This window comes from Myxocyprinus asiaticus, chromosome 24 (genome assembly GCF_019703515.2).
Source record: "Myxocyprinus asiaticus isolate MX2 ecotype Aquarium Trade chromosome 24, UBuf_Myxa_2, whole genome shotgun sequence".
Taxonomy (NCBI): domain Eukaryota; kingdom Metazoa; phylum Chordata; class Actinopteri; order Cypriniformes; family Catostomidae; genus Myxocyprinus; species Myxocyprinus asiaticus.
This window is the reverse complement of record NC_059367.1, coordinates 9,149,426-9,162,385: the sequence shown is the minus strand read 5'-3', so window position 1 is coordinate 9,162,385 and position 12,960 is coordinate 9,149,426. Positions and strand designations below refer to the sequence as shown.

The following is a 12,960-nucleotide window of genomic DNA, read 5'->3' as shown; positions in this document are numbered from 1 at the left end:
GTAGTCTTCCACAAGCTTCTCACAATAAGTTGCTGGAATTTTGGCCCATTCCTCCAGACAGAACTGGTGTAACTGAGTCAGGTTTGTAGGCCTCTTAGCTCACACACGCTTTTTCAGTTCTGCCCACAAATTTCAATCGGATTGTGGTCAGGGCTTTGTGATGGCCACTTCAATACCTTGACTTTGTTGTCCTTAAGCCATTTTGCCACAACTTTGGAGGGATGCTTGGGGTCATTGTCCATTTGGAAGGCCCATTTGCGACCGAGCTTTAAATTCCTGGCTGATGTCTTGAGATGTTCCTTCAATATATCCACATAAATTTCCTTCCTCATGATGCCATCTATTTTGTGAAGTGCACCAGTCCTTCCTGCAGCAAAGCACCCTCACAACATGATTCTGCCACCCCCATGCTTCATGGTTGGGATGGTGTTCTTCGGCTTGCAAGCCTCACCCTTTTTCCTCCAAACATAACGATGGTCATTATGGCCAAACAGTTAAATTTTTGTTTCATCAGACCAGAGGACATTGCCCAGAATGTAAGATCTTTGTCCCCATGTGCACTTGCAAACTGTAGTCTGGCTTTTTTATGGTGGTTTTGGAACATTGGCTTCTTCATTGCTGAGCAGCCTTTCAGGTAATTTCGATATAAGACTTGTTTTACTGTGGATATATATACTTGTCTACCTGTTTCCTACAGCATCTTCACAAGGTCCTTTGCTGTTGTTCTGGGATTGATGTGCACTTTTCGCACCAAACTATGTTCATCTCTAGGAGACAGAATGCGTCTCCTTCCTGAGCGGTATGATCGCTGCGTGGTCCCATGGAGTTTATACTTGTATACTATTGTTTGTACAGATGAATGTGGTACATTCAGGCGTTTGGAAATCCTTTTTTTTTTTGTTGTTGTTTTTTTTTTCCTGAGGTCTTGGTGAACTTCTGACCCCCTGGAATTGTGGTATAGTCAATTAAATGTGAAACAATCTGTATGTAAACAATTGTTGGAAAAATTACTTATGTCTTGCACAAAGTAGATGTCCTAAACGACTTGCCAAAACTATAGTTTGCTAATATGAAATCTGTGGAGTGGTTCAAAAATGAGTTTTAATGACTTCAACCTAAGTGTATGTAAATTTCTGAATTTAACTGAAGATGGATGGATGGAAAGATAGAGAGGATCATGTACTTGCACATGCTAATTGGAGTATAAGTAATGTTTTGGGCTGGCAGATGAATTAGGAAAGACAATGCGTCCTGACAGGTGCAGGTAAACCCCGGCTGTGCTGTTGTTAGAGGCAAGCAGCTGTGCTCATCCTGCTGTTAATCAATGTCTACTTGTGACTGCTGTGAGACCCCACAAACCTCAAGCTGCTCTTACACCGCCAGTGTAATGAGGCCAGCCAGCTCCTCTCTCTGATGTGGGTGTGGGTACAGTGACTTCCATTAGCTCGATTCCAAAACCTAGAGAGCTGCACACTTGGATAATATTTGTCTCATTATTTGGGTTTTTTATGTATTAAGATATGTTAGCTTAGCTACATGCTAATATCGGACTCAATTGAAATGAGTGATGGAACTTACATTTAGTCTCTTGAGCACTTCACATAAGGAGGAATCTTTGGTTTTTGAAGCTAGTTTGATGTAAAAAAAAAAAATAAGCATTTCTTCCAAATTTTCCACTTATATTTGTATATATTTACATTTTCTTTTGACCAGACCTGGTTGAGGAGCTACATCAAGCTTTTCCAGACGCCGTGTCAACGCTGTGGCAAGTACCTGCAGGACGGCCTTCCGCCAACATGGAGGGACTTCCGAACTCTGGAGGCCTTCCACGACACCTGCCGACAGTGATGCTGCCCCCGGACCATACAGTATTCCATAATTTGGCTTGGGAAATAATTGAGGATCCTGTTTCTAGCACTGTCTTTACAGCTACATGGGTTGTTGGACTTTTGTATTTATCATGAAGATGGACTGCTGTTGAGATTTTCATAGCTTTGCTCCACTCTACTTTTAAAAGAATATTATTCTTCAGCTAGATATCACATATTCCTTTTTTCCCCAAAGTTTTATTATTTACTCCCATTTGTAAGAACAAATGTCTAAAATACTGATGTTTTGCATTGTAAATGGCTAGAAGGTATTTTCATAATTGTGTCAGTCACGATTATGACAAGTAGGTCATGATCTTGTATGTTTTAGGTGGGCCGTGCCCTGATCTCTGATTGAATGAATATTCAGTTTCCATGTTTGACCTTTAAATAAACAACATTTGCTTCTGTTTTTTTTTTTTTTTTTTTTTTTTTTTTTCAAAACGTGTTGTATACTTTTTGAAATAAAAACTGTTAAATGTATTGAATTGTGTAATTTCTGTGCTACTAGCATCACTAAATCGAATTGCAAAAAAAAAAAAAACCTAATAAAGGCAGCATCAATGTAATCCATAAGACTCCAGTGGTTAAATCCATATCTTCAGAAGCTAAATGATAACTGTGGGTGAGAAACAGATAAATATTTATGTCCTTTACTATAAATCTCCATAAACTTCCACATTCTTCTTTTGTTTTTGGAGATTTGCATTCTTTGTGCATATCGCCACCTACTGGGCAGGGAGGAGAATTTAAAAAAGGAATTAATTGGGATGGTATCAGGGTAAGTGAATAATGAGAGAATTTTCATTTTTGGGTGAACTATTCCTTAAAAATGAGTCTTATGGATTACTTGTGTGCTGCCTTTATGTGCTTTTTTTGTGTGCTTTTATGGACTTACAGAGCTGAGATATCCTTCTAAAAATCTTTGTGTTCAGCAGAAGATAGAAAGTCATACACATCTGGGATGGCATGAGAGTGAGTAAATGATGAAGAGAATTTTCATTTTTGAGTGAACTATCCCTTTAATGTTGCTATGTCGAACTGGTTGGGACGCTTCAAAAAGAGTTACACTCTTCTGGGAATCAACCTACAAATGGCTTGCTTATAGTTGTCTCTGCACATTAAGCTGGGAGTATTTATTATAAAAATTTAACAAAATAAAAAGTTTTTAGTATATAAATTATATCACCTTTTTAACTCAAATACGTTGTGCCAGCACTGTTTTTGCTGGTCTTAAATTTTAGTGTCAACTTCTGTAAATGTTAGCACAAGCTTTTTTTTTTTTTTTTTGCTTTTAAATTTGCATGTATAAAGTTCTGAAACCAGTGCACTAAACTACAAAATGTACATTCAGTCCATAAAAAATATATTACAATCCAAAGTACATGGTTTCTAGCATATTCTTAAGTGCGTGTGACCTAGAAATTATTTGCTTTTTCCATCATGCAGTATTTACATTGTGATGACAAAGGCTTTTAATGCCTGTGTTTGTATGGGAAGTTGGCTTTTGTTTTGTAACCTTGCCCTCACATGACTTCATTTTTGCCTACGACACATTGTACATGCAAGTTTGAATTATTCAGCGTATTTTGTTTTAAGCATTTTATAAGCGAAGAAATGCAAGCTGGCAATCAGGACCAAAGGCAAAGTGACTAAAATGGTGTACATTCAGAAATGTAACCTTAAAAAGCAATGGGTCTAGAGCCCTTAAAGTCTTGTGGCTTACTTAGACCACGTCTACACTAACCCATCTAAGTTTAAAACCTCAGGTTTCAGTTTCCTAACATCATTGTTTTCCAAAGTATGCGGTTATGGAGAGCACTTTCGTGGATGAGAAGCGTAAATGTAGAGAGATTCTTGCTTTCCTTTTTTTTTTTTTTTTTTTTAAGCTTTGAATTCAGTGCAATATAAATTTGATCAAAATTTGGCAATCAAAATTAGAGCAAAGTTTTGTTTGTTTTCTGTTCAACAAATATTTTCAAGAAAAATGCTATAAGTAGTCATTTCTGTAAATAAAATGGCATTAAACTTCAGGCAAAGCTGTTTCTGTGCAAGGGTGTACTTTAACTTTTTATTTATTACATGGCTGTAATACTTGGTGTTAACTGAAGCTTGTTCTGTTTGAAGCATTAAAGCATTTTTGTTCATGGCCACATGGATTGTCATAAGAACATCAACTATATTTGATGTTCAAATAATTTAATAAAAAAGACAGCACACCCAAGACTGAAATTATCTACAAAACACATTTAAAATGTTCGTATGTGACAGTGTGTAAAGTAGTTTGGGCTAAATTAATTGCAGTAGTACTTAGAAACCCCCAACCAGAATGTTATAATTAGGAGCATCTATATAAAGCTGCCTTGCAAGCACTGTAATATTCTAAATAAATCCTAAATCTTATATTGTTTTTGGAATTTTCAGACCCTGCTAAAAATCTTGATGCACAGGCGTATATTCTCACTTTCATTTATATTATCAGTTTTGAAAAACCCCTTTGAGCTGAGCTTCTTTTTCACGATCTGCTATGATCGACTGAAAATCACCATTGCCTTCAGATCTACTCAGGCTGCCATGTGTGAGGCTTTGAGTTACTCTGAGAAGTCTCAAATGCCTCCGCATCCATGCTGGAGACACACCAGCTCGCTCGCTCTCTGTGTGAATAATCTCATAAGGGCCAAATATAGGTCGATTAATTGGCCTGGCCAATACAGTATTTACAGTATTTTGGTGCAAATTCATCTGTAGATGCCAACATCCTCAAAAACCATGAACAAAATTACACAGATAAAAGAAATTACAAGCCAGACTACATTAGATAAAAGTTCACTTGCAGTGAGGATAAAGATGGTTTGTGATGACCACAATGTGTTTTGTGTAGTGAGTTTTTGACTTATAACATTTTTAAATTTAATGTTACATTATTAAATAACTTTTGTATGATAAACAATTTTGGTACTGTGTTCAGTTGCCTCATGATGTTCAATGTAAAATCTGGGTCCATGAGCAAAGTCAGCAGGCCTACCACCTTTGGTGCTAAATTACAATGTATTATTCATCACTGTTTACAGTTATTCTCAGATCAAATTCTGCTGCCATGGTCTTACAGAAGGACGGGACTATCTTTTGCCTTGCTTACAAACAAAAATATCACCTCTTTTTTCAAAGCTTTGTTAGACTGTCATCTATGTTACAGCACATTTCTTAGCCTGACCTCCTTGGGTGTTGAATCGTATTTTTGTGTACTGTGCTTTATAATTGTGGAGTGTGTTCTCTCTCCTCGCCGCGTGTGTGATGTTTTCCCGCAGTGTCGCCTGTTCACCCCTCCCCATCCTGTGGCCTCATTAACTGCTCTTCGTCACCTCTTCCCACACACTCCCCTCTGAATGCCTAATTACCGCCCCAGACCCATACTAATGATTGAATTCAAGTCCAGGTGCCTTGCATACTCCCTGTCCTTGCCCCATTGTAAACTTGCCAAAGCTGCGAAAGGAGAGTTTAAGTTCATATTCAGCTGTGCTGCGCGAATGAGGCGTGGGTCTTGTCTTTATTTCAATGCCACTGGATTTCCTTGGGTTTAACGGTGAAAGCAGTCTATTTACTGTCATATTTTAAAAACAGGGTCTGCAGTTAACCCATGCTGTTAGATGTCATGGTGTGTTCATGTCGTGTTGGAATGATCCTATTTACGAGTTGAACACACATGAACGCCACCACAAAGTGGTAATTATGAGTGGTAAACTCTGGATTTTCCTCGAGCCCTGACTTTCCGAGTTTGGGGACGTGTCGATTTATTGCTGCCTTCATGTGCTATCGAAATTATCCTACTTTCCACTTCTGAAGTGGGAATTACGAGTATGTCGTGTTCAAGTGCTTTGTTGTTGGAAAAAATCTTTCATTTATACGAATATATTTCTTGAGGAATTTATTTTGACACCATAAAATATATTACGCCGTTTGCTGGCGATAATGGAATTTTGGTCAAATACAAGCTATTTGTACGGTGTAAATGTACAACATGCATCAAATTGTTGCTGATATACATAAATGAATATGACCAAAAGAGTAAGGGCTAACAATTAACTGTATTTACAAAAAACAATAAAACCTGTCATTCACTAGAGAAACCATACTCTCCTCCGCCATGTTGAAAGTTTACGACGACCCCTATCTCGGAAACTCGGGTATCAAAATTATCTCAGAGTTTCCCAGTCATATTTACGACTTCAGGGGTCGTTCATGTGCAACTTCCCAGTGGGAAACTCATATTTATGATAAATTCAATATTATGAGAAGGCAGCATAAGAATCATGGCGGAAGCAAATTGGGCAACACTTTATAATAATGGTCCGTCCTTAAAGGTGCAGTATGTAAGATTCAGAAACCCTTGTTATTAATGACACCTGTGGCTGTTAAGTGAACTGCAGCCAGCTAACTGTTGCTGGTGCTCGTGCACACACTCCATAAGGACGCGAGCAAGCGAACATCGGCCAAAACAATGACATAACGTACAAAAAGACTGAACGTGATTAACCTGCTGACAGATGAGGTAGCGTAATTAAAATTACACAGTTATGATTGTTTTACTACAAACTTTGAGACTAAACTAAATCTACTTATCAGCTAACATAGCATACTGATACACACATACAGCTACATACTACCGAACTATACCAGACAGTTTACTGTTGCACTATTGTATGTTTTGGATGTCATATGTTGTACTACGATCAAGAAACCAGCGTATTTGCTTCAATTTATCCTGTATACCTGACTTATTGTATAAAGAGAATATCGCTGAAATTATTTGAAAGTTACGAAGCAAGGTAGCTTGCAATTCATCAGCGTTAGCAAGCAAGATCAAGTTAGCTAAAATTACACAGATCAATCCTTATGGCACTATATTTCACATGTTTTGCAGTTATGTAAGCTTACCTGTCCAGTAAGAAGAATGCCAATTCAGGGTCGGTTTTGATCCCCAAGGTCCCTCCAGGAATCAAATGCCCTGCTGATGTTCACTCTAGTCTTCGCTCGACCACGATTGCGTTCCCGCTTAGCCAGATGGGATACAGTAGATCAGTTTTTTTTTTATTTATTATTTTTGGCTTACTCAGAGTTTGTGTAGGAGTCGGTGTTGTGCTGGGAGCCGAACGTTTGCTGGATTCCATCTCTAAGATAACGTTACCTAGTGTTGCAGTTTGTTGTCGTTGTTGAATAGCGGAAGAGAAGCTATTACTGAGGCAAGGCTCTCTGGAGCGTGCATAAACGTCACATCCTTTGGAATTTCCCGGCAAAACCAACCCGCTCTCTTTGCATGAAAATCAGTCTACAGGCTTTAATAGGCAAACTAGGAAGTCCGGGAAGGGCTCATTTTTTAAGTTGCGTTACAAGCTGTTCACACATTGGCAAAAAGTCGAATATTACATGAAAATTGTTACATACTGCACCTTTAATAGGTAACTATGCAGGAATTAATGCAGGACAAATGAGTAGTACTACATTAACACTTTAGTTACTACTATTAACTAATATGAAAACATGATTAACCAATCAGTAAGTAATAGCGAACTGATGACTGAGGTAGTTCACTGTTAGATAATCACTAATTACTGGATTTGATTATCCTCATTGAGAACTATCTACTAACTATGGCTAATTTAAAATAACTACTAATTAATTACTAATCAGAACATTAATATGTGCCTAAAATGTGAATGATTATGTTTTTATTGCAAACATGATCATGAAATGCGCCTTCAGAGAAACATGCGCCTCGTGTGTTCTTTGCGGGAATTAATTAATGATCGTAACAGCTCTCTAAATCATGGCTACAGTGTCTGGTAGAGTATCATAGTCAGCTTACCTTACAGAAATATAGGGATGTATGTGCCCAACATGTGTATTCATTGTGATATCTCTTCTGTTCATTACAAATTATTAACTTCGGCATGTTAGATATTGCTGGGGGTCTTTTTTAAATAATTCTGGTAACCCATAAGTAATGAGTCAAGTGTTACCACATAAATATAAAGACATAACTAATTATTTTAAAGTGAGGGTCATGGTAACGCATTATTAATGAATGAATATACACATCTTTTTTTTTTTTTTTTTTTTTTACAAAATAATTTTTAAAAAATGATTTTTTTTTTGTCATAGATACTGTAGGTTAATCTTACAAGAAGTGTTTAATTTTATGTGAAGTGCATTTAAAAAAAAATAAAAATAATAATTTTTGAGTATCTTAATGGATCCAAAGAAAAAAAAGAATGAATATCACATCCATAAAGCTTCTAATACAATCAGGGTTCACCATATTCGATGCTCGCACTGAAACTGAAAGAAGATCGAGTGTGATTTTGCTCATACGTTCTGTTTTGTTCAGACCGAACATTAGGCAAAGCTTTTTTTTTATATAAAAGCTGTAGCCAATCAGCGTTGGCAGGCTGTCATTTTCCTTCGGCTCCAGAGGAATTATGCTGCCTTCATGTGCTATCAAAATTATCGTAAATTCCAAAATTCCATTATTGTCAGCAAGCATAGTAATATGTATTATGATATATGTAAATATGTATGACTGAACCCAGCATTGTCCATGTTTCCTGTTCTTTCTGACAACAAAGCAGTTGAACTCGTAATTATCACTTCAGAATGAAGGCAACATCATGTGCTATCGGAATTATCGTAAATACGAGTTTCCCACTCAGAAGTTGCACATGAACGACCCCTCAAGTCATAATTACGACTGGGAAACTCTGAGATAATTTTGATACCCAAGTTAGGAGTCGTAGTAAACTTTCAACATGGCGGAGGAGAGTACGGTTTCTGTAGTGAATGACAGGTTTTATAATTGTTTCTAAATACAGTTAATTGTTAGTGCTTACCGTTTTGGTCATATTCATTTAATCTTATCAGCAACAATTTGATGCATATTGTAAATTTTTACACTGTAAAAATAGCTTGTATTTGACCAAAATGCTATTATCGTCAGCAAGCTGAGTAATATTTTTTTACGGTGTCAAAATAAAAGTTCCTCAAAAAATTTATATGAATGAACATAATTTCCGGCAACAAAGCACTTGAACGCGACCAGGGTTGGGAGGGTTACTTTTGAAATGTATTCCACTACAGATTACAGAATACATGCTGTTAAATGTAATTTGTAACGTATTCCTTTACTCAAGGTCAGTAACGTATTCTAAATACTCTGGATTACTTCTTCAGCACTGGTAGATTTTTTCACTTGTTTTGACTATAAAAACTCTGTCAGTACAGTAAGACAAAATACACATGTTAAAAATAGATTCTCTGAAAAACCTAAATGTCTTATGCAGTGTTGTTTCTAAAACAAGATCAATCAAATTGATCTTGTTTTAAGGATTTTTTTTTAGATATTTTTACAGGAAAACAATACAAAAATTATTATCAAGAATAAGATTTTTGCCCTAATATCAAAGGTCTTACTAGAAAAAAAGAAATTATGATCCAACGTGAATTTTCTTGATAGAAAAATATGTTCGTGCCTGGTAACATGTGCATGTAAAATGGCTAGAAATAGCATTCTAGCTTAGCGTAAAGCTGACAATTTACACAAGGTTTATTTCTATTTTTTCTGCTCCAAACTTACTTCAAACTTACTTCTCTGTCTGCTCGTATGAATGTAACACATCATAAGAAAGTGTTTAACCGCTGTTCAAATGCACTTTGGATTACATCATTTGTATGTATAAATGTTTTCCATCTGAAAGGACTAAATATTAAATGAAACAAATGACAATAACATGCAAAGTAATCTCTTCAGTAATCAAAATACTTTTTGAATGTAACTGTATTCTAATTACCAATTATTTAAATTGTAACTGTAGTGGAATACAGTTACTTATATTTTGTATTTTAAATATGTAATCCCGTTACATGTATTTCATTACTCCCCAACCCTGAACGCAACATACTCGTAATTACCAGTTCAGAAGTGGGAAGTAGGATCATTCCGATTGCACATGAAGGCAGCATTAGTCACATGGCATTTATGGCTGAAAAACGAATTAGTTGCTCGGCAAAATGTAATGATAATCACACTTAAAAATGTATGAATTTCATTGCATTAGATAACAAAAGATCTGCAGTGGCATCTGCAAATAAATGATGCCTGACCACCTTTTTTGAGAATGGCTCTTGGTTTGATATTTTGTTCTGTGATTCAAAGACATTCATACATTTTTCAGTGCGCAAGAGTTCAAAAATTCAGCTCAATCGACAGCATTAGTGGCATTATGTGGCATAAAATAACCTCAAAAAATTATAACAAATCGCCCCATGTTTAAAAATAAAAATCACAGTTACAGTAAGGTTCTTAAAGTGAAAGGGAATGGGGCCAGTCCAGAAACATTAAAATACACACTGTTAAAAAAGTATAGCCACAAAATGACAACATTATGTGTTAACATCCTTTTAGTGTGATAAAAATCAGGGATTTACCAACATTATGTTGTCTTGACAACAAAGATATAACTTTACACATATAAGGTAAGCAATTTATCACACTAAAATCATGTTGACACATATAATGTTTTTGTCTTGGGACTATACTTTTGAAACAGAGTGTATTTTAACGTTTATGGACTAGCCTCATTCACTTCCATTGTAAATGCCTCATTGTAACCACGAATTTTGCTTCTTATTCCTTTTTATATATATATAAATTAGGAACATGTCGAAATATTTTTTGTTTAATTATGTCACAAATGCTGTCAATTTAGCTTAATTTGTTTTGAACCCGGAACGTTCCAAGTTTCCAAATACATTCTTTGGCCACTATATATTAGAACTCCTTGGGTGCAACCCTTGAGCTGAATTCGGTATTGAATGGTTTGAAGCATTCACACTGAAACTGAATTCACTCTTTGTGCTATTCATCAGCGGGCTTGTCCCTGGCTATCATTTGTGTCTTGTCATTTTTCCTGTTGATTAACACAAGTTTGGCATAGTGGACGTCTCATGTTAACAAGCATGCAGTCATCTGTTTTCGTAGACTTAACAGGTGGTACAGATGATCCAAACAGGACTGTCTCATTTGCCCGCCCAAGAAAATGGCTTCAAAGTGGCCGTGAATTTCATTGACAGTTGTCTGCGTATCTCCGTTCTGATGAGCGCAGACATGGCGGGAGGCGGGGAGGGTCTATGTTGGGAGGTTGTCCTGGGAGACAGATGGTGACTAGATCATCGCGATGCCAAGAATGTTCTGGAAGATCTCCATGCTAACAGCCCCAGGCTTATGTAGGAGGTGCGTACATCGGCACCATGTTCAGGAAACATCCACGTTCCATCTGTTCCCTGCTCATCTTATCTGCATTGTGCCTGGTGGGTCTGCAGCACGTACTTGAAAACTGTAGCTCTTGTGTTTAACAGCATGTGAACACTTGTTTCTCTGCAGTGAATGAGGCTTAGTCTCTGCTTCAGTGATTTACATTTAGTCATTCAGCAGACGCTTTTATCCAAAGCGACTTACAAATGAGACACATAGCAAGCAATTTGTCATACAAAGTTTAACAACATCTGCAGTATAGGACTGCTAAGTTCTCACAGTGGCTGGAGTAGTAAAGGTGCTAGATTTATTTCTTTATTTTAGTTCAGTAGTCAGGGCACTGTTCAGGGATTTGGGCATTTTAAGGGCCGTCTTAATCGCAAAATCGTTCCAGGGCACTGAAACGTTCAGTCCCTAAAAAATCCCAAAATGCTCCGTAAAAACCAGGGAGCATCATTGCTCACTATGTTCCCTCACCGGAAATGTTGTCATGTCTTCTGAAGTCTCTCAATTTGTTAGAAGATGAGCACAATTGTAAATATATGATGTCAAAGCCTTATTTTCTCTTGTAAAGAGATGTTGGTTGTAATGTCTTTCATCCATAATGACCATTAAAGGGAAACAATCTTTTAAATATAAGAGTAGTTAAAAGAAGGTTTAAATTACACTCCTTTATATTTTTATTTCTTTATTTAATGTCATTTATCTTTCATAAAAACTCTGTATGTTTGAATATCTTCAACGAAAATGAATGATGTCATTTATACAGTGATGGTGCTGATTAATAACAGCTGTGCTTGAATGCGCGAGCTCGTTATCGTATCACAGGTAATTTGACTCATAAATGTCTCAGTGTTCAGTGAATGAACACTCTTGGCAGTGCCTGATTTTGTGTTCACGAATACTACCATTCAGCCATATACTACTCGCATAATCTCAGTAACCGTCCTGTTATTTGACACTTTTACTTATTGATTAAAGTAATCATGGCAGACTGTGAATACTAAATTTCTACAATGGCATCTGAAACAAAAAACTATTGATTTTAAATAATGCTGCATCCAAGCCGCTAGGTGTCAGTGTAAGTCCAAGATGACACAAAGACAAAAGTTACTGAGTGCACATTTAAGGATACATTTATGTTCAATTTAATGTTGTCACCCTTTTTGTTTAACCCTTATGAAAATTAACCATTGTTTTACTATAGTAATATTGTAGTTGCCATGACTGTTGTAGTTTTACCACAAATAACATGGTTAAAATATGGTTACTGTAGTAAAGCCATGGTTAATTTTTGTAAGGGAATGTCACCCTAATTAAATATATAACTATCAGGTGATATAAGTATCGCCCGTTTGTTCTAAAAATATTTTCTTTATTAAAGCTGAACTTTTTCGGTGTTAAAATACTTCCTCCTATCCTTTATATGCAGAGACAACTGTAAGTAAGCCATTTGCAGGTTAATTTTCTCAATGTAAACACTGTGTCTCTGTGGCGCTATAAAAATGTCTCTGTTTGTTTAATGTCCAGCCTAAAACAAGAACACTGACTCAACCAGTGGTGTGAGTTGAGGGCGGAGCTATATGTTTGTTTGTTTGATCAACGACAGACGGAGGGCGTATTCGTGAAGTTGTTTGAAAACAGTGTTTGTTTTTGAAATTCCATTTGTTGGCACATGTAGCAAATTACACAATTCAGCTTTAAATTGCTTCAATGTAGTTATCTACTTTTTGTTATTAGCTTGTAGTGTAGCTAGCTACTTTTTTTTAAAAGAGTAGCCTGACTGTA

General features: G+C 36.5%; 1 protein-coding gene across 2 annotated transcripts in view; it reads left to right on the top strand.

Moving 5' to 3' along the window:
- LOC127415160 (mediator of RNA polymerase II transcription subunit 27) overlaps positions 1–2,309 on the top strand; it is an 86,569-nt gene extending 84,260 nt beyond the window's left edge. For both annotated transcript variants that reach the window (XM_051653773.1, XM_051653772.1), the window contains one exon: positions 1,714–2,309. In XM_051653773.1, coding sequence (XP_051509733.1) covers positions 1,714–1,848 — 135 coding nt within the window. In that variant the 3' untranslated portion in view covers positions 1,849–2,309. The remainder of the gene's footprint in view (positions 1–1,713) is intronic.
- Positions 2,310–12,960: the final 10,651 nt, after the last annotated feature.